This window comes from Cheilinus undulatus, linkage group 15 (genome assembly GCF_018320785.1).
Source record: "Cheilinus undulatus linkage group 15, ASM1832078v1, whole genome shotgun sequence".
In the NCBI taxonomy this organism is placed as follows: domain Eukaryota; kingdom Metazoa; phylum Chordata; class Actinopteri; order Labriformes; family Labridae; genus Cheilinus; species Cheilinus undulatus.
Window position 1 is genome coordinate 17,726,446 of NC_054879.1, and position 21,158 is coordinate 17,747,603.

Here is a 21,158-nt window from a genome sequence, read left to right on the forward strand (position 1 = left end):
AAGGTTCAACCACATACTGTAGCTATTGTAGATTGTAGATCTGTAGAAATTAAATAACTTGAGATGACATAGCACCGCCTACTTTGAGCTGTCATCTTGACTCTCTCATACGAAAATTAAGCTTTAAAGCAAGGCATTTGGTGAAATATAGGGATATGACAAAGGAAACAAACGCCGAGCAGAGGTTTAATTCAGTAATTCTGAGAATACACTCGGAGGATCTTTCAGATAAGGTTTGGAAAACATGGACAAAAAAGGAGAGGATGATAAAAAGTTTCCTCCTAGGCCACTGAAAGGTTAAAAACGCAGTTGGGCGCTAAGCAGCTAAAAGTCCAATTAGCCTACATTATTAAATGTATCATTTTTAAGTACCCTGACAATGAAGTCTTGTCATTTTTATAGTGAGTCTATACAATCCCAAACGTCTGTCTTTGGTGATGCAAATTGTATAATGATAATAATAACTTTTGATTGCCTAGATATTGTGGATAACGTTTCTCACTTAGTCAAAGCACTAGACCTATCTACCATAACAATATAAAAGATGAATACGAAGGTAGCCTAAATAGGCCAAAAATGTTTGATGATTTCTAAATTGGCTTGAAGAATTCGCTGTCGAGATACAAATTCATTATCCAACTTAAAAATTTTAGGCCTACATATTACTCATTCCAATTCCTAAACATAAGTATGTGGATCGCCAGATGTGGGTTTGCATAGAAGCGTTGACAAATAAGATTGTGAATTTTAAGTATTTCTGTCAGAGTGAATAAGGGGCCGGACCGGATGTTGGACATGCAACCTTCAGATGGGCTTTGAGGAAATGTGGGTCTTTAACCGACAAACAATAGCACTCTTGCAAATCGCATTAGCGCAAGTCATTTTTATTGCGTTGCAGGAAACAGGCGAAGTCAGAAGGCCTTCTAAACAAACTTATTTTATCCCACTGAAGACGAGACAGTGGTGAAGAAGTGTGTTCACCCATCTGCAGACTCCCCTTTTGCAAGTGAGTATTTTTCAGGTAAGCTCGGAGTACCGTTAACTGACTCTGCCTGCTAGCATTAGCTGGGTTACTAGCATAGCACAGCGGTAGCAAGCGACACACGTCGTGTGACTGTTAACAGATTATGAATGGGGGACATTTTTCTCTAATAGCAATGGACCATTCAAAATAGACGAATCGCCCCATTCACATCCTCACCTACAAGCATTAGACAAACGGTGCCTGTTTAATCGACTTAGCATGCTAGCGTACACCGTTAGCAGCCCACTCTGCCCTTGTGCTGCTCGGGTGAGTTGCCCACCAACCTCAGGTTTAGGCTCCAGTCCGCTAGCTGTAACTTATTTTATTTGTTGAATAGTGGCAACGGAAATACAGGTGTATATTTATTTTGTTGGATTTAGGTGTGACTGTAACTCGAGTTGACCACGTATCTTTCATATTGTAAATTAAGTTAGATTTGAAGTCAGTATTAGTGTCTACTGAAAAGCCCAGTCACTGGTTGGACGCAAGGTGCATGCTGGCTTGTTTTCTATGTAGCTACTTCAGGCTAGCAATGCTTCCTTGTCTATATTAATACCTACTGGTTATTTCTCGAGGAACCATGGAGCCGCAGAAGTATCTGGTAACAAACGCTTAAGTGCTATGGAGCGTACAATGCGAGATTAAGATGGGCAAGAATAATATAAAAGAGGTTATGCAGTGCAAGCCATCTGTTATTGGCCTTACGTCATATGAGCCGTCTGGCTTCAAGTTGATTGGTGCTCTGAAACATACTTTCGACTCTAGGTTACTGGAGTTCATTCGGGTCTCTGTCTCCTTACCATTAGGTCATTTATTCTGCACACAGTACTTGACTGGCTGGTAAGGTTAATGTGAAAATGACTCGCTACTGAAACCTATTTATGTTGTACTGAGGGGATAATTACAGAACAAGCTCTTGTTGGCCCCATTTGGGGCTATCATATTTATATAAACGCTATAGTGCTAACTCCATGGACACCCAAAGTAAACAGCCATTATCTTTATTAGCAAAACCTCAATGTAATCCATGACTTGCTGTAAAAGACAGATGGCTCCCCCATTTATATAATAATCATCCCTATTTATAAATCACAATTGAAAACAGATTTTAACAAAGTGCTTGGACAGACAAGGCAAAGAAAGGATCTCAAGAAGATGACTTAATGGCTATCAGTAGTTGGCAAGCAAAGGATCAACTAGAATGAATGCACATGAAGGTATAACATAGAAAGAAAAGGTCTTAAAACGCAGGGCTGTTGCTTTGTATTTAAAATTTGAGCTGTTTAAAGTCAAAATACACAATCTGTCAGCGCAACATGCCAGCTGAAGTAGTTTGCCTTTAATCCAACAAAAGACAAACCTTGCATAGCAGATGGATATGCCTGTTTCCTTATTTTTCACTGGTGAATCCATCTTGCGAAACTCCTGTCTGAACCGTTTGGGCCCAGTTAGAAAGTGACAGGACCAATCAGTGTTGAGGGGCAGTACTTTCAGGCGTGGCGAAGCTGTGACGTAAGCAAGCAGCGACAAGTGGCCAGTGCAATTATGGCGGAAGACATTAGCGTGGATGCTGCTAAAGCAGCAGTTTTATCAGAACTTGACGACATTTCTTTGTTAAAAGAAGAGCAGAGAACAGTATTGAGTTGTCTTCTTTTCAAAAACCATAAAGGTCGCCATGGTTCATATTATGCAGTTCTTTAAGGCGTTTACGCCTTTAAGAACTGCAGCTCGGTAGCGGCTGCATCACGTGTTTTGTTGCTCTGATTGGCCCGTAAAGATGTGACAGAACGTTCATCCAATCACCCTCCGAGATTTTTTCAAAGGCTCTCCCCTTTCCCAAACGCTGTCGATGAGTGATTTACCAGATGTACGTGTGAAACTAATCCAACTGGCGTGCCAGGTCAGGTCCAGGCGGCGTTTTTATAGGCCTTTGCATTTTTCAGATGCCTGCCAAGTTTCAGAATCTTTGGTTGAACATGCTGAGAAAAACTGAATTTGGTGGCACCTCTGAGCCGATAAGCCATGCCTGCTGATAGTACACTTGTCAAAGTAACGATTTTTCCAGTGGGCTCGTATTCACCAATATTTATTGCAGTACAAGTACTTTTAGCCCTTTGAAGAACTACTTCCTGTTTCTTTGTGAGTGAGGATCACCTTTGCAACTGATATAGGCTTAGACAGTGTGGCGACAGTCAAAGAATTTTGAGGTACATAAGGTTAGCTTTGCAGGAATTGTCACTGCTATCTTGAGAAAAAGTTTTTTTCTTATCCAGTTTGGGACACCAAAGTTTGACATGCCACTATGACCAAGCCCTTTGAAATTTGTAAATGAGCTAAATAGCTTTTTCCTACAAAGATCTTTTTAAGCATTTGAGCAAATTTCAAGAAGTTCCGATAAACCCCCTTGAAGGAGTTACTACTAGAAGGACCCTTGGAACTTTCTGCTGTAACCAATATTTTACCAAGATATGAAGATAGCTAACTTCCTGTTTATTTGACAATTTGGCTCCAAGAGGCTTTTTTTGTAGGACCTATCATGATGCACCTGGCATGCCAGATGTACTATTTCATATATCCATTGCATAGGAAACATTTCACATTCATCTTGGAAACCTCCCATAGTACGTTTTTGGAAAGGGCAGGAAATGAAAATAAGAAACACTCTAAATTTAACAGAGGAATGTGGTCAAGTGCTAATAAAACTGCCCCTTTACTTTAGTTACATCCAAGCTAAGCTGTACACCAGCAGCAATCATTGCTGTCAGCTTACTGTACAACCAAGCCCAGCCCATAGTGATCTCCTCATTCTTCTCGAATGGTGCTGATTAGTCAGGTCTATGTTCAAGCCTGGTTCAGTCATTTTTAAACTGGAGCTTTTTAAAATGGCTTTGCCAGAATCTGGCCAGTCCATCTACTTTGTAAGGTTAGCACAACACATAGGCTGTCTAAATTTCAAGTATCAATGTACGGTGGGTTCAGATAAAAAAAAAAAAACTGTTGGTGGTGGCACAACTGAGCTGTTTAGTCAAGCTTACCAACAGAATCCACTCCATCTCAGTTTCTCACTTTGCTTTCTTTCTGACTTGTTTCATGGCTTCACAAGGGGTTTACTCTCCTTGAAAAAACACTCCCTGTTTGGCAAACAAAAAATGACATGACGAGAGAGAATTTTACATAGACTTTCTCATGAAGATTTTTGTAGAGGGCTAAATCAACATCTTTAGGCCTTCCTGACAAAAATTTGGCACGAATGTAACTCTTGTACCACCATTGATACAATGGCCTGTACCATACACCATAGTATTTCCTTTCTTGTCACCACCAGTAGTCGCTATGATCTGAACAGAATAGTACCATATGAATGTGTTCAGGTCTGAACTCTCGTGATACATGGACAGATTTGATCAGATTGGACGATGGAAAACAGAGTTATAAGTAACTTTCTTGTTCTTAAAAATATGCAAATTTGCTTGCCACAGCTGTGGCCTTTGAGTTGTGTACATGAGCTGAACAACTTTTCCCCATTAACATCTCTACCACTAGAAACCTTTATTAGGCTAAATTGGAAAAACTCCCTAGGAAGAGTTAATCGTAGAACAACCCCTAGATATGGGCAAAAATGACCCAGTTTTAACTGTTTTATTAAAATGACAGATATTCATCTGTCTGTCAGGGGGCACTCTTGAGGCAATTTGAAATGTGCATGTTTGACACCCATAATTTTTTGCAATTTTTGCAGGACCTGATGCTCCTGCAGAAATTTCCTGACTTTTTGAGCATATTAAGGCCTTCAGAAGTCCAAGAGAGGATAAAGATGAGCCATAATACTTAAATTCGGTCCTCACACCAAGGAGCTCAGCCCTTAAATAAACCTTGTTATCATAAAAGAAGTGAAATAAAGTATGACTAAGTGTAAACGTCCTCAACTCACTGTATCTCTAAGGGGCTGTATTCATGTGTATTATAAACAAGCATTAGTTAATTTAATGAGCTGCTTGTTCAAAGTCCAGCAACATGACTGAGTGTAATTGAATTCTCTGTCAACTTTTCAAGATAAGTATAGCCCTACAGGACTTTGAAACATCAATGAGCGATATCTACTGTTATCATCAAGAAGTATCTTATGTATCCTTGAGCCTTGTCATAAATTTGGCCACCTACTGGGGTTACATCCAGTCTAGGGAGTGTTTAAAAGGATCTCAACCATTGATTAAGTGATGCAAGGTCATTCCTTTTTAGCCAGCCCCTGAACATTTACCATTTTTATTTCACAAAGGTAATAAATGCCAGCTCATACTGTGCGACTGAATCACTTGCGACACACAACTATTGCACATAGTTCATGTGCTCGCAATATACAGTCAGATTGTCGCGCATGACCCAAGTGCTGCTCACACTGTACGAGCGAAGTTGGGGCAGACTGTGACAAAAATTTGTGGAGTTTCCTTTGAAAAAGTCTCACACACTGAGGTTGAAGTCGTATCCTGTCATATCCCCTCTCTCGTGCTCTCTCTGTCCTGCTATCTCTCTCTCTAGCCCACACACACAAACAGCATCACAGTCCATGCCAGCTGGCCGTGTAGGAATATTTCCTTCTTGTTTAATTCCTTTATTATTGTGGGGGCAGGGGGCATTAGAAAGTAATTCCTGCTGTTGTCATGATGACGCAAGATTCTGTGTAACAGGACAGTTTACAGGATGTTGCTCTGCTCTCAGTGGGAGTGTGTGGAGTCGTACAACCAAAATACCAATCATGTCCAATCCATCCGAAGGGACCCTTGGTTCCCAACCCGGGGACTGAGACCCTTGGGGGGAGGACGCCAGTGATTTCAGGGCGGGGGTGATGGCCTTTCTGCTCTGAGGTTGTTAAATTTAGGTTTGTTCCTCTTTCCAAAAAAAGACAGCATTTCAGTCAATGTCCGTGATTTCCGTGTTTAATAGTAGATTCGTTTTTATTGGTCATTTCCGCGATTCCGTCCACAATCCCGTTGACGTGGAAATCATAGGGCCCTATGCCTGTTTACACAGATTACACATGATCAGACTATGACAATGACTTTTAAGTCATTATTTCATCTATCTGTATGTTTGTTATTTAAACAAACATAATGAAAAACATGATCAGCTGTTTCTTACATACATACAGTCTGTTACAACACACACACTGCTGCATTTAAAACATAAACACCAGCCTCTCCGGTTTTGACTGTGGTGCTGCTGGTTGGAATGAACACATACTCTTTTAAGCAGCAGTGTCTTTATGACGGTAAAGCAATAGCATGACTAGTTTTTAATACCCCGGTATATGGTATTACTGTATTAGTGCCCATTCCTTCTGACAGTCCTCTACAACTTTTATAGGATGGACTTGAAGTTGCACAATGTACACCCCTATCTATGAGGATAATTGATCTGATATGTTAAATATGCGATGTCTTGTAAAATACATCAGGAATGATTCAAATGCCAGAGCACACATTATAGCTCCCAACTTCGAGGGGTTACTCTGGTTAATTTGGTAGAATTGGTCGCTATTTTTTAGAGGTTTTATAGCATAAAAAGGGCAAAATCCAGAAGAAATGTGTCTGTTTGCAGCAAAGTTGTTAAAAACATTCTTTTAACATCATCATCATATTACATCTCTAAAAGCATACATGGTCTACTACTCTAGCTTTGTCCAACAGTCATAGTTTGCAGTGCAGTCAATGTTTTGATAGTTTTATACTTAAATTTGACTAGTTGTTAAATATTTGGACACTGATTTGTGTAAGTTGTACATATTCAGGCTTGAAATGACATTGAGTCCAAAGAGGAAAAGAAATGGAGCTAGCTCCATGCCTCTGTGTTTAGTGTAGGTTCGCCTGCAGAGGGAAAACACACAAGCAGCGTCCGTCTGCATCGATTATGTGTTGCCTCTGCATCGATGCAGAATCGCCCACGTCCACATTACAGTGCATCGTGGAAATTATTTTCAACCACTAGTGATGCATAACTGAAATAAAACATAGCACAATGGTAGCGGGAAATGAAATACCATCTTGTCCTAAATTTAGAGGATTTGTCCTCAACACTTAAAATGAAAGTGTCAGACTTCCTGCTACAGCATACTGACTTAAGTCAGGACAGACAGGGTAGACATAAGTGTATGCTGCAGCACCAAAACTAACTTTGGGACAAACTCCCGCCTTTGTTTTCTTCCTTTTTATATTCGACTAATTGCTCCAGTAGTCAATAACTACATCCCTACATCTGACACCTAAACACATATGGTACCTTCACAAGCATTCAGACCCATTTTTATTACAGTTAAACAGTCTAAATTAACTGAACCCCTCAGTGATATCAAATACAGTTGTCTTTTTTAATTGTGAAAGTAAAAGCAGACTTTCAAAAATGAGCCTGATTAATGTGTACATTTATGTATTTTGTTAAAATGTTATTTCTAAATTATTTTCCTGCAAGTTGATTCTCTGGGGTCTCCATCCTCCAACTTTCTCTTTAAAGGTTGTTTGACAGTGATAGATGGCTACAATGACAAAATGCTGTTAATGCATCAGTGAGTTTCTGTCTTTTATTTGTTTGTGATAAATTGTGATAAATCTTGTTTACAGTGAAAACCAAGAATTGTGGCTTCATACCAGTAGGGGCATGTAAAACTTTGCTCACTGTGTTGTCCTCATTTGTGTTGTGCTTTCTCTTGTAGCCACCTGACAGTCCCTCAAAATATACTATTGACTAAGTGATTACAGTACCACTGGCCCAAAAAGGGCTTCACTTTTGCCTGCTGGCACTATGTCTATATGAATAGCTGCAGTTTAGAATATGGGGTGTACCTCCTTTACTGTCTTTTTGGCTGCATTGTGCATCCTCAGAAATGTTGTTCACAGGGCAGTGTGGCTGGTATAACCTGGTCATATGCACTGCAAAATAACATCATGGCCTAGCAAAAAAATGATTGAAACTGCTTTTGAATGTTCAGCAGTGAAGTGGAGATATTTAGAAGAACAGGAGGACATCGTGCTCTGAAGCACAACTGGCTTCATAGCTGTCATTATATGCATGTCTACAGTTATATTTGGCCTATTGGCAAGACCTCAAGACTGTCCTTTACCTTTGACCTATTTGTTTCAGTAAGCACTTGCATGTATTTGCACACCCTCTGCTGGCTAAACAACATTTGTCATGAGCTGTAGGAACACTCAGACCTTCACTGATGATGTGCCCCATGGCCAGCTTTATTCCCAACTGCCTAACAGATGAACATGTTTCTCTTTTAAACCATTTTAGGTACAAAGGTGCAATCAAGAGAATGATTTGGATGGAAAGCCAATGGTTTTCTGTTTAAGGGTTGTTCACCTCAGACTATACTCAATTAGAAATATACAGAGCAACAGCTTGGCAACACATATGAAGAGGTTGCTTAAGGGAACTATCAACTCACTTTGAGGTCATCACTTCTGTTGGTGCTTGGTGTAGCCAATTGCAAGGTGTGGCAGGAACTTCCACATCTTGATTGGTTCCTCTAGTGTAACAGATGCCATTCTGTTAAACCTGGTGTGGGAGAGCTCCGCCTTTTTCTTTGTTAGTGTTAATGTAATGTGACATATCCAGGGTGCCCATAGCCTGCTAATCAGCACTAATCTGATCCACTGGATTAGAGAATGGGAATGCATGTAAGACGCTGCTTACAGTATGTGTGCCTCCCTCATTCCAGAAGTGAGCCATCTTTCAGTCTTTTGAGCATTCAGGTGCAGACTCGAAAAAAATAATCCAACGAAGCCTTTTGGACTTTTAGATTTTTGTATGCATTTATTTTGTTTTTATTGCAAAGTCTCTTCTTAAGATCCAACTTTACTGGATTTTTTTCCCTGGTGACAGGAAATTATTTGGTTTAAAGGAAGCACTTGTTCTGTTTTGGAGATAATTTTTTTCCAACTGGATCTGAAATCTGCTTGGGTGCCTGCCATCGTCATCGACATCGTCATCATCAACATCATCATCATAATCTCCCTTGTTCCTACTGTAGGATTATGATGACTATGAAGCAGGATACCCTGTGACTGTTCACTGCATATAACAGGCCTTTTCCTGTTTTGTTTTGTTTTTTTGTTTTGTTTTGTTTTTCCTGGCCTAAATTTGGTGAATTAGCAAGATCCAAAATGCTAAACCAAAGCGCTGTTATGATCTTCACAGGAATATGTGGGGCATTGGTGGTCATGGCAATGGCCTACTATGTCTACTGGTGAGTGCTGTGGAGGAGAAGTAGTCTGGATAGCATGGGCCCTACGTATAAAAGACAATGAAGTTAGCAGAGTTCTTTAAGGCATAATTCATCCTTCAGCTGTGACGTATTTTAAGCTTGTAGACTCAATAACTTGGCAAAGATGTAATACATGTCCAGATGTTGCAGAGATATGCCAGGATACGACTGTTTTCTACCTGTTTCTAAGTATCTTTGATATCAGACTTTTTGTAGTAAATGGCATTTTTATTTATATGTATGTTTGTTCAGAGGACGTAGAATAATTTATTAGAAGTTCTAAAATTGCACATTGTGAAGAGTTATTGAATATTAGCACAGGTAGCTTGGGTAATGACTAGGAGAAGCAGCAGTCCGGTCTTAAGCAGCTTTAACTCGGTCAGCATCTCTAATCTTGTGTGTCAGGCGGTCCCTTCCTCCACATGGAGATGGACCTCCAATGGCTGTTTGCATTGTACAAGGCGATGTTCATCCCTTCATATATTTTGTGTTCTTTTCAGAGGCTTAGAAAAGAACAGTGGAAGTGCGGTCAATAAATGTATTGTGTGTTTGGCTGAATAACCTGATGCATCAGATTTATATTGAACCTCTTTTGTGTATTTGGTCCTGAGAGTCTACTGCCTAATAATGGAGGAGAATCATAGGTGAAGCCTCTAAACTAGGAATCAGTCCATTCTTTAAATTCCATTAAGCCCTTAAAAGAATAAGATATTGGCAATAAATCAACAACTTGATCCATTAAATCATTAGAGCATTTACTGCAGAGTTAAGTGGATTAAATTTTTGTAGTGTTTTCTATTCACAATTGGCAGTGCACTGCTCTGTTAATGGCAATGACAATGTTTGTGCTTGTCCCATATTATTTTTAAATCCAGTCTTACTGTCAAACTATGAGCCAAAATAATTGAAATACCATCTTCTTTAGCTGCTCTGGTGATCACGGAGCAATGCAGGAGCAACAGCATGACAGTTTTTCTAGGGAAAGGTTGATAGAAATGGACCTGGCAGAGTTATTAAAGTAGACATATGCTACAGTTATGACTGTTGGCTCAAACGCTTTGAAATGCGTCCCATTACTCAAACTTTCTCTGCTGGGCATAATTTTTATTTTCTCTATGTTGAAAAGTGATTTCACATTCCAAGGGAAGAAATTAGAACATGAAAGACGTGAGTCTTGCATAAGGGGGTGAAAGAGAAGTTTGCTGATGAAGTGAATTATAAGAAAAACAATGAAATAAATGTCAGAAAATAATGTTGCAGCTGATGTAAAGGGCATTTTACTATCACAAGAGCAGCTAACAAACACCATATATGCTGGCCCATGTGGCATTATCAAAAAGTGTGGTACTCCCCTTTAATTGTCTTGTATCTTTTATTGCAATCAGAATGATGTTAACATCATTTCGAGACAAACAGCTTTATGTTAGAATGGTTTCCAAAAAAATCCTACCTTCATTTTTGTGCTTTTTCATTCTCAAATATGAGAATGACAAAAACCCTTCAATGCAACAATTAATTTCCAATTTGCAATGCGAGTCAAAATCATCAGAATTAGATATTTTTAAAGAATTCTTCAGCCCTTGTTTAGGAATAAAAAAAAGTTGGAGAGTAATTGCATATCAAATCGCAATTGCAATGTTGGGGGAGGGGGAATCGCAGTTAGATTATTTTCCAAATTCGTTCAGCCCTATGTGCAATTCACATCTTTGTAACCCTGAGAATGTGTTGTTTTTGGCAGCAAAAAGAAAAAAATAAGATTAAAAATGAGGAAACAGTGGCTGGTAGTATTAAATCACAGTCTTAACAGCTGTGTTCATCTTGTGTAAGCTAGTAATTGATCTGCCCTCAGGACGGCATGTTTCATGTTATCCCAGGTAAAATACATCTATAAACTTTACTGAAAAATGTCCTTTTATGGTCCTGAACACATTTTTGATCATGTCATTTTATCACCAACCCAGCATTCTGGCATTCTTTGAACCTGCCAACTTTCCAAAAGTATATCAGTAGTCACTGGTACAATGCAGGGATGCACAATATTGGATTTTTGCAGATATCTGTATGCCAGTATTTAAGCTACACTTTATTTTTTAGCTGATATCAATACTGATGTTGAAATGTTGTTCCGACCCAAAACTTCAGTCCTTAAAACACCCAATTTGAAGTTTGAGGATGGACACATTAACACATTAGAGTCCTTAAAACAACCTTTAAAGTGTAAGGGATGATGATGAATGAAGAAAATGACTTCAGCTGATGAAGGTCTGTTGGCCGAGCTTTAAACTCCACTAACTTATTTGTTCATACAGCCAATACTTACAGATGATATATGCATATTTTTGTAGCCATTTATCTGTTGTAAATTGGTATAAATTTTCAGATGTGTGGATACAATGATTTACTTTTTGAGCTAATATCTGCCGTTACCTACATCATGTAGATAACAATGTGCATCCCTAGTAAAACGTGCAGTAGTGTAGCCCTGTTGTAACCAGCAGAGACAAAGTTCATCTCATATTGTGGATACAACTGTGGACATTTGGACTTTTAATCAGATAGATGACAGTCAAGCACCACGTGTCAGTATTTCAGCACAGTACACAGTACAGCACATTCACACCACCAGGACTGAGAAACGGTTTTATGTTCATCTGTAGAAGAGCCTGGCCTGCAGTTCTCACATGTAAGACTTGATTTTCTTTACACTAAGTCTTTTTTGTTTTGTGTTTAAATGCAATAGGAGTATTCCAGTGGATAGTCCTTGTTGTGTAGCCACTTTAAATTGGGTGGTTTGATAAAAAAAAAAAAACTGTCTTTTTTCTTAAATTAATTTCTGTGATAAATTGAGATTAATGTAAAGATGGTTATAAATATGACGATTTTTTAAAAGCTGCCTTGAGTAACTCGTATTAAGAGTAGTTTTAGGTTGTTCTCAATAGATTCATTTTAAAAACTGTTCCTTGTTTTGACTTGGTTGGGAATACCCTCACTTTCATCAGATCCCCCTCCATGAGTACAATTGTACATTGGTGGAACACGCAGTCAGAGGGGTTTTGTCTCCTTTTATGGTCTAAAATTAAACCACTGATGGGCTGTTTTTGTTGATGTGCTGACAAGGTTGTAGAACTGAATTCGTAGGAACTCATGTCAGTATGTTTATAAACAGGGAATAAAAATAGAGAAAATAATTATTTAGATATTTGTCAATTATTCAATGAATATCACTTAAAAGAACGTAGTGTTGATATGTTCCTTGAAAAGAATCTACTCACTGAAACTGTTTAAGTGCTTCTCTTAAGGTGTGTGTTTGATTAACCACAGCTTTGGTAATTTCAGTTTTAAAAGTGATTTCAAGACATTTTAAGAGAACTTAAATGTATTTGTACTGGCACTGAGGGCTGGGCAATATGTAGGGTGTTTAAGATAAACTTAGATATTTTCAAGCAAGACAGAGATAGGACAATTTCAATTATTATGGTACAATATATGTTGTGGTTGATATGAAAAAAATAGATGCCACATGCTCGGTAAAAAGATTTACATTAAAAGTAAGTACTTTACAGTAATTGTAGTCAGTAAGTACTTGCTACAATATATTTTAATGTTTGGTCTAAATGGTACATTTGTTTTTTAAGTGTAACAGACTTTTTATTTCATTTTTTTTTTAAATATGGAAACTAAGATTTTTTTTCAATATCATCTAGTTCTATAGTTCTGCTTACTACTTTACTTTGAGTTAAACAGGTTTATTAGTAAGAAAAAATTAAAGATAACAGATTTAAGATGATAACAAATAGGAGTCAATGTATCATCAGCCTGGTCAATTATTGATGCAGATATTTGGCATTTGGCTTAATATCAGTATCGGCATTTTAACTTACCTATAATCTGTACAATTAATGATTAAAAAGTGCACTACTTTGGCTCTGCTGCAAAGTGTGTCCTCCCCTCTGGCTTTATTTTCACTCTCCACAGTCTCACCAGATGTCCTGTATAACACCCAGTCTAAATGGCTAGCTGTCATGTGAGTTCTAGCCAATCAACACTTAGGCCTAGGTGCCACGGACACAGTGAGCTTATGGCATTGTGTCATGTTTTCCTACTGCTACTGTGCTGCTCTATGTATTTTTTCATGCTGATAGCCCTTGGGCTATATTGTTTTTTCCTTTTATTTATTTATTTATTTGATCATGCATTTTTACTTTTTTGACATTCAGTACATCGTGTACATCACAATAAATGCATATCGGTTCCAAATGTCAGTCTTATGAGCTACTAATAATTGGTGTCAGCATCAGCCCTGAAAAATCAAAACATGTAATAACAAATGAAGACCCAGCTAACCATGGCTTGTATGACAAGAAATAGCCGTACAAGAAATCATAGATATAGATTTGAACTCTTCCTTAAAGGCCAGAATTGCTTTCAGATGGCCTTAGTCACTCTTCTGAAAACTCTAAATACAAAATGTGCTTTTTTTAAAGGAATTGTCACTACTTGATATACTTTTTGTGAGCAGTAGAGTAAAGTGATGATGTCAGCGGTGTTGTCGGTATTTGAGATGATGTATTTCCAAGTCCTCTCATTGGTTTGTAGCCCAATTCACAGGATGTCAGTTGGTTGTTTAAACTCGCCAAAGACTGCTTATTTAAGATGAGTTTCTGTGGCCTGTTCTACCGGCTATGCACAAGTTCAATCTCGAGCTATGGTTTGAATCCACTGTAATCCAGAGGTAGAAAAATTGCACATTAATGTACTCGAGTACAGCAACTCTGGTTAAAATGTATTTATTTATTATTAGAATGCCTGTCCCTCACTAAAGGGACTTTTCCTGCAGTTTGCTTGTCAGGCAAGTCAGGGTAAGAAGAGTCAATCCTGGATGGAAAAATTCAGTTGTTTGCATTTACACATGCAGCTCATCTTGGTAAATGTGGGAAATTTAAGGAGCGTTTTGACTTGCAAAATGAATAGATAACAAAAGCATACACACTTATATTTAATGCAAAACAACAGTGACATCATGAGGAAATTAAACGGTACACTGCTGTCAGACAAATTTTATTATTTTTACTCATGGAAAACTCAAACAGACATAAAAAGCAAAATTAAATGACATTTCTTAGAGACGTAATCCCAACCTTCTTCTCCTCCTTTTACACAACATACCCATGACAACCATATTTTATGGTGAGCTTTACACTGACTAGAAGGCAGGTATGGTATTTCAGGTGTAAGTTAAGGTGCAACACCTTAAATGTTAGTAGACTGTGAACGCTACAGTAAGTGCTTTAAATTCTGTCACCTCATAAAATAGCAAAGGCTTGTGAGAAAGCAGCTTTTATGCTTTAAATTGCAAGTTCTAATGAAGACCTGGATACAGTACAAAGTTAGGTCTGCAGGGTTTCTTTCTGTGACTCTGTATTTAAGCATTGTAATGCCGAAAAAACAAAAACAGAACTGTTCTGCATAAGAATCCCAGCTGAATCTTTATTCATGTACCTCAGAAAACTATCCATCTCTTAAGATATACAACAATCCTCTGTGTTTTTGTTCTCCTAACTCTAAAGGGTGCAGTAGTGGGGCAGGCTTAAATGTGGCAGTAAGACTGTGTGACTTTCATACCTCACTGTGACAGCATATAAACAGTTTAAACACGTTGAGTAAAGACTTACCAGTTGTGAAATTTATGACCAATACTGACGTGTAACGTAAGCATTTAGCCAATGTCTGCCAGTACCAATGTTTTTGTCATTACTTACTTCATTACTTCTTCTGGTGTAGCACTCATAGTATGCCAACATTTGACCATTGAATCAGATCAGATGATGTTTTCCCATCCATTTATACACTATATCTACTTGTTTTTTCAACCCTCATAACACAAAAAGCAACACATCTTGAACAGACCCACGGGTCCTTTGCATTGCTAAGTCAGACTGTTACCTCAGGGTAATTACGTGTTTCTACATATTCCCCCATCCATTATCTATACTGCTTATCATGGTCAAAGCAGTGGGTCTTATCAAGGGTGGAGTCTATCTCAGTTGTCAACTGGTGAGAGGACAGACACCCTGAATCCATCAACAGTCAATCACAGAGCTGACATATAAAGGCATACAGGCATTCACACTTCTTCAGGCAATTTAGAGTCACCATTTAATCCCGTAAGCATGTCTTTGGGCTTTGGGAGGAAGCTGGAGCACCTGAAGGCACCCATGCATGGGTGGGGATGCAAACTTCACTCAAATTAGCCGGCGAGGGATTTATGAGTCGGTTAAACCAATTACCTATTATTTTTCATAACCATGGCCTTGAACTCACGGTTTCTCATGCTCTTTTAAACTGCAATGAACCTCCCACAACTAGAGGCCGCTGTAGCTTCAGTTCATGGCCACTACCTTTCTGACTAGTCAGCTAAACGAAATTAAAATGAGCCGAATGGGGAAATGGTCGCTTTGGAACATCCTTAATCAGGAGGACGGCAGGTCCTCAAGCGCTTAATACATTTTTAAGTGTCTTGTTTCCACCGTAAACATATCATAATTTTAAGACATCAAAGTTAAGCTGGACAGGTAAAAATATCACCATAGAATATGATTATATTATACAGTTATATGATGAATATGATGATATTATCATATTTCTAAATATAATGTGATTATATGATGATATGAAAACATTGACGGTGCTTGGTAAAAAGTTGTAAAATCTGTTGTTAGTTCCCCTTCTCATTTTGATTTCGGCCTCTGCTGTAATCACGCACACTCATTAGCCTGTTCCAAATGTGTGTTTAGCAGTGGGGTCCTCTTCCCTCATCTCAGTAGGACCCAACTCAGGAGGATCAGAGGAAGGATCCTGGACTTTGAGAAACAGCTTGTGTCTGTCCAGTAGTTCATTTAGGAACCGCCTTGCTGTGAGGCAACAGCACTGTTCACTGTCCCACTGCGCAACTCTCGTTTCCACCAAACCGTAGATAAATGTTTTCTACTTTTTGCACAATATTATTAGCATGATACTGGTATCAGCAGATAGGAAAATTTCTGCTGATATTTATAAACAATATTTTTTGTCTATAAATATATGCCTACATCAGCTAGAACTTTTGGCAACACAATCAAATAACTTGGTGGACTTTAGGCTGAAGTGTTGTTCCTTATTCATCATCATTTCTTACAATTTAGTGTGTGATTTAAGGAGTAAAATGTGTTGATTTGTTCATCCTCAAACTTAACATTTTGTATTTTGAAGTTTAGGGGCTGAACTACATTTCAATATTGGCATCCATATTAGAAACAGTTGAAAGTAATTTGTAAATATCAGCATATCTTATAATGTCAAAAATCAGATTTCATGCATCCCTAATTTTTGGATTACAATTAGAGCACCTGAAGGAATTAAAATAGGTACACAGGTGTTAACTCTCTATTGGCGAGAAGGCTTTCATTGTGTGCAGAATCATAAAAATATGATGTTTAACTCCCAGAAATGTAGATTGATTCTTTGTATTGCTTTCCCCTATTCCTAGTTGTACAGAGGGTGCATGAATTTATGTCTGTAAGTATAAAACATCATACTTTTGTCTTTGTTAACTCAACCTCCTCTCCTGTCTACTTTAGGTCAGTAGTATTGGCCGAAGGACCGTGTAAACGGGGCTTGTAAAAGGATCCAGCGTGGTAAGAAACATAACTGTTTTTATCTTCAGATAAACAAACCCATCTCATTTTCCTCTGCATGATATTGTGAATCTTGTAATAATTTTCCACCCTGCCCTCTCTCAGGCTGGTGTTGGTGTATAGAAAGGAGCCTACTCAGCTCTCCAGGCTCCTCAGCCATGGCTCCACTGGCCTATCTGAAGAGCCTGTTTATCCTGCAGTTGCTAATGGGCTTTGTGTTTGTGGTGAGTGGTCTCATCATAAACTTCATTCAGCTCTGCACCTGCATTCTTTGGCCAATCAACAAGCAGCTTTATCGAAGAATCAACTGTCGGCTCTCCTACTCACTCTGGAGTCGTGAGTAAATTATTTTTTGTATGGTATTTCAGTAAGTTGAATTCTTCTTTAATGAAATGCCAAGTTAACACACAGACTTAATAATAGCCACCAGGTTATGTTTCTTTTTTAAATCATGCACGGTTCAATGCCATATAATTAACTGCATTAGTAGTAGGGGAGAACAGGGTTGGTTGTCACACTTTCTACTCTAGTGTGAATTGCTAATTGAAACATTTTTCAATAGTCATTCCTACATTAAACTGAAGCTTAAGTGTAAAATGTGTATCCCTCTCATTTTCAAACTTATTGTGACAATGAGGTAATGAACTATCAAAGACACGCTGACACGTTGTGACAACCAATCCCATCACGGGGATGGTTGTCACACACTATGGGTTGTTTTAATGGAAAAAAATCTTACAAAGAAGGCAAGAAAGCATAACTAATATATAACGTATATAACTTATATAACTTATAACTTATATTGACAAGTTGACAAATACATACGTTAATCTTAACGCAAAATAAGCAAGACACATGAACAGGAGCATCTTTAGGCCAGCCTATAGGCCTATAATAAAATATAGAACAAAACAAATAGGCCTTCCAATGATAGCCGACTCCACTAGGCTACACGCATTCACTATCTGAGTTGCAGTCATGGCAAATGTAGGCTGTGCACATCCAACCCTTCTCCCATACCTCCCCTGACTGGCTGTGACAACCAACCCTGTTCTCCCCTAAACATGATATTTTGTTTTTTGTCTTTGTGCAGAGTTGGTAATGCTGCTGGAATGGTGGTCGGGCACAGAATGCACTTTATACACTGAACAGGCTACAGTGGACAAGTTTGGTAAAGAGCATGTCATTGTCATCCTCAACCACAACTTTGAGATCGACTTCCTTTGTGGCTGGACCATGTGTGAAAGATACGGTGTATTAGGGGTCAGTATGACTCAGAAAGCTACTCAACTCTTTATTTGTATATTATCTAACTGATGGCCATTGGCCACTAGTCCTGCTTTAATGGCAAGGATTTACTTCACCCCTGACGATGTGAAATACAACTTTCATAACCAAAAACCTATATCTGTGCTTCCTCTGCAGAGTTCCAAAGTGCTTGCCAAACATGAGCTTCTAAAAGTTCCTCTGATTGGCTGGACTTGGTACTTCTTAGAAATAGTGTTCTGCAAAAGGAAGTGGGAGGAGGATCGAAAGACTGTCTTTGAAGGACTGACCAGGCTCAAAGATTATCCTGAATGTATGTGGGTAGGTACATGTCAGACATATCGTGCTTGTTGCTCAAATGGTATGAGGAACAAAGGTGCAGTGAGCTGTGATTCAAGGTTTGGCAGTTTGTTTAGACTTGTTGCACAAATCCAACACGTGGGTTTTGATTATTTGTCAACGTTGCCTCTGTTTGTGCAATCAAAACTGCCAAATACAAAACTGAAACTAACGTGTTACTATTAGGAGTAAATGAAATTAGAAGAAATGTGAAGGTTTGAGCTATTCTTATGAGGGTTACAAGTGTAAAAAAAGGTTGATAAGAAAATTGTGGTTACATACAATTCTGGTTCTTTAATATGAATGGTTTTGATTTATTTATTTGAGAAGAGTTGTTAAAAGATCAGCGAAAAAAAGCCTTTGATTTCTGCCATACTTTGATTACTTTCAAAGTTTGTCAGAGAATCCTTGAAGGTTTTTAATGGTCTACATTCCTGGATAATAGCTGTTAACAAGCTTACTTGTATCACTAATGGGAAAAGAAAGCAAAACCACAAGCAAATGATCAGTTTTCAACTCTGATTACTCTTGAATGAAGTATCAGTAGTTCCCTGAGGATTCCTCAGGAAGAGTATAGGAAGTCCAGACTCTGCACTTTGACACAGTTTTTACTTGTGGGTTGATCTTGGCAGTTGTATACGTGGAAGTTCTTTGAGTCCACCAGCTGTTTTAACATCTCAACGGGAATTTTTGTGTTTATTTTCTGTGAAACTTCATGAACTGGGTATCCACTGTACATTACAGAGTGAGAAGACATTCACCCAGCTTTAGGGGGCAAATTTGCCTTTTTTAAATAAGCAAGCATATTCATGGTGTCATAATTTGCAGTGACAGGTCTTGCTGTTTGTTGTCCCTCTTAAGTGAAGGTTTATAGCACCTTGTGTCACAGTTTTCCACTGTGTCACACCAGTTCACCAGGGAAGATTAAGAGCATCAGTTTAGGCAGTTGATCTAATTACCCTGAAGTCACTAGGCCAGTGCTAATGAGGAAGATTTGAAGTGTTTGGATAAACCAAGTGAGCTGTCTATGTCAGAGTTTTCATCAACCCTTCCTATTGACATACATTTTAATTCAGACACAAAGCAAGAAAAAGGTCAGCTTAAGTGTGATTTCCTTTAAAAAGGTTTGTGTATATGAATTAACACAGCTCATTTTCCTCCACAGTTTCTGTTATATTGTGAAGGAACCCGCTTTACAGAGACAAAGCACCAAATCAGCATGCAGGTTGCAGAGAGTAAAGGCCTACCCAAGCTCAAATACCACCTGCTGCCCCGCACCAAAGGATTCACAACCACACTGCAGTGTCTTAAAGGCACAGGTACGGCCACACAATCTCTCTTTCTCACACACTTACTGAGTTTATTCAAGAAAACACACTAACTTAAAATCATACATCTGTATTTATCTGTTTTAGTCTCTGCTGTGTATGATGTGACTCTCAACTTCAAAGACAACCACACTCCCACTCTTCTGGGCATTGTCAATGGCAAGAAATACAAAGCTGACATGAGTGTAAGGTGAGTGCCAAGGATATCTTCCATTTACATATGAATCACCTTTTATTCTTGATAATGATACATTATTATATTTTAGAGCCAGCTTTACTCGGTTTCTCCTTGTTAATAAATGTGTCTAGGCACCCCACAAACAACATTGTTGTTCAAATTCTGAAGCAACATGTGAGGGTAGACTGGAGCCACATAAACTTATCACTGGGTTCAGAGCCTGAAATCACCTGCCATAGAGATATTGGCTATGGTGCACTGAGTTTTTGGGAAAGGTGCCCCCTGGTGGTAGAAACATAATTGATATGATGTTAAATGGTCATCAAAAATAATATATATTAATGTTATTTTTCCACTTAAACAAGTCTTAAAATAAACAGATCAAATATAGATTATATTTTTGTGATTTTAACCCTTTAAGGCCAGTATGTTTACATGATGTCACAGTTTTTTTAATCAAAAATAAATGTATTTATTTGTGTATATCATACCTGTCATATATAATAAGAATATAATTTCCATAAAATACAATTTAAGGAGTATTTGATTATTTTTATAAGGCCTTAAGATGGGTCAATGGCTGGCAGCAACATTGATTTTGATTTTTATTTTTTTTTTTTTTTTTTGCAGCGTCAGGTTAAAATACCCACTTTGTAGTGCTAATGACAAAAATTGTCAGCCTTCTAAAATTAGCTGTAAATGTATGTTATTTTTTTCCACTTTAAACAAGTCAAACTCTTTCAACTACTTCAGTTTAAATTTATGCGTATCAAATATTCATGATATATGGGGGATTTTAACCCTTTAAAGGCCAGTATTTTTACACAACTCAACTGTTTTTAATGAAGCAAAATCCCAAATATGCACTCACAAAATGTTTTTTTCACACACCATTGCCCAACACCCATAGTGACACATTAACCATTTCAATAACAAGTCACCCTTGCAGAAAATGGTCAAAAGTGTGAAATTTGCAGCATGTTTTGAATGGGAAAAAGGAGCACCATCTGGTGGACAACTATAAAACATAAAAATTGAAAGCTAGTAGTCCAAAATGAAATGTTAACATAAAGGAATGCATTAATTTATT

At 38.2% G+C, this 21,158-nt stretch overlaps 1 protein-coding gene across 3 annotated transcripts in view; it reads left to right on the plus strand.

The window, feature by feature from the left end:
- Positions 1-819: 819 nt before the first annotated feature.
- The window catches only part of agpat3 (1-acylglycerol-3-phosphate O-acyltransferase 3), a 29,476-nt gene continuing 9,137 nt past the window's right edge, over positions 820-21,158 (plus strand). The window contains exons 1-7 of one of the 3 annotated variants that reach the window (XM_041806771.1): positions 820-1,021; positions 16,901-16,957; positions 17,063-17,293; positions 18,051-18,220; positions 18,383-18,544; positions 19,728-19,881; positions 19,978-20,080. In XM_041806771.1, the coding sequence (XP_041662705.1) occupies positions 17,116-17,293; positions 18,051-18,220; positions 18,383-18,544; positions 19,728-19,881; positions 19,978-20,080 (767 nt within the window). In that variant the 5' untranslated portion in view covers positions 820-1,021; positions 16,901-16,957; positions 17,063-17,115. Of the gene's footprint in view, positions 1,022-11,870; positions 11,968-16,900; positions 16,958-17,062; positions 17,294-18,050; positions 18,221-18,382; positions 18,545-19,727; positions 19,882-19,977; positions 20,081-21,158 lie in introns of those variants that run through there. The other 2 variants (XM_041806770.1, XM_041806772.1) reach the window with 2 other exon arrangements.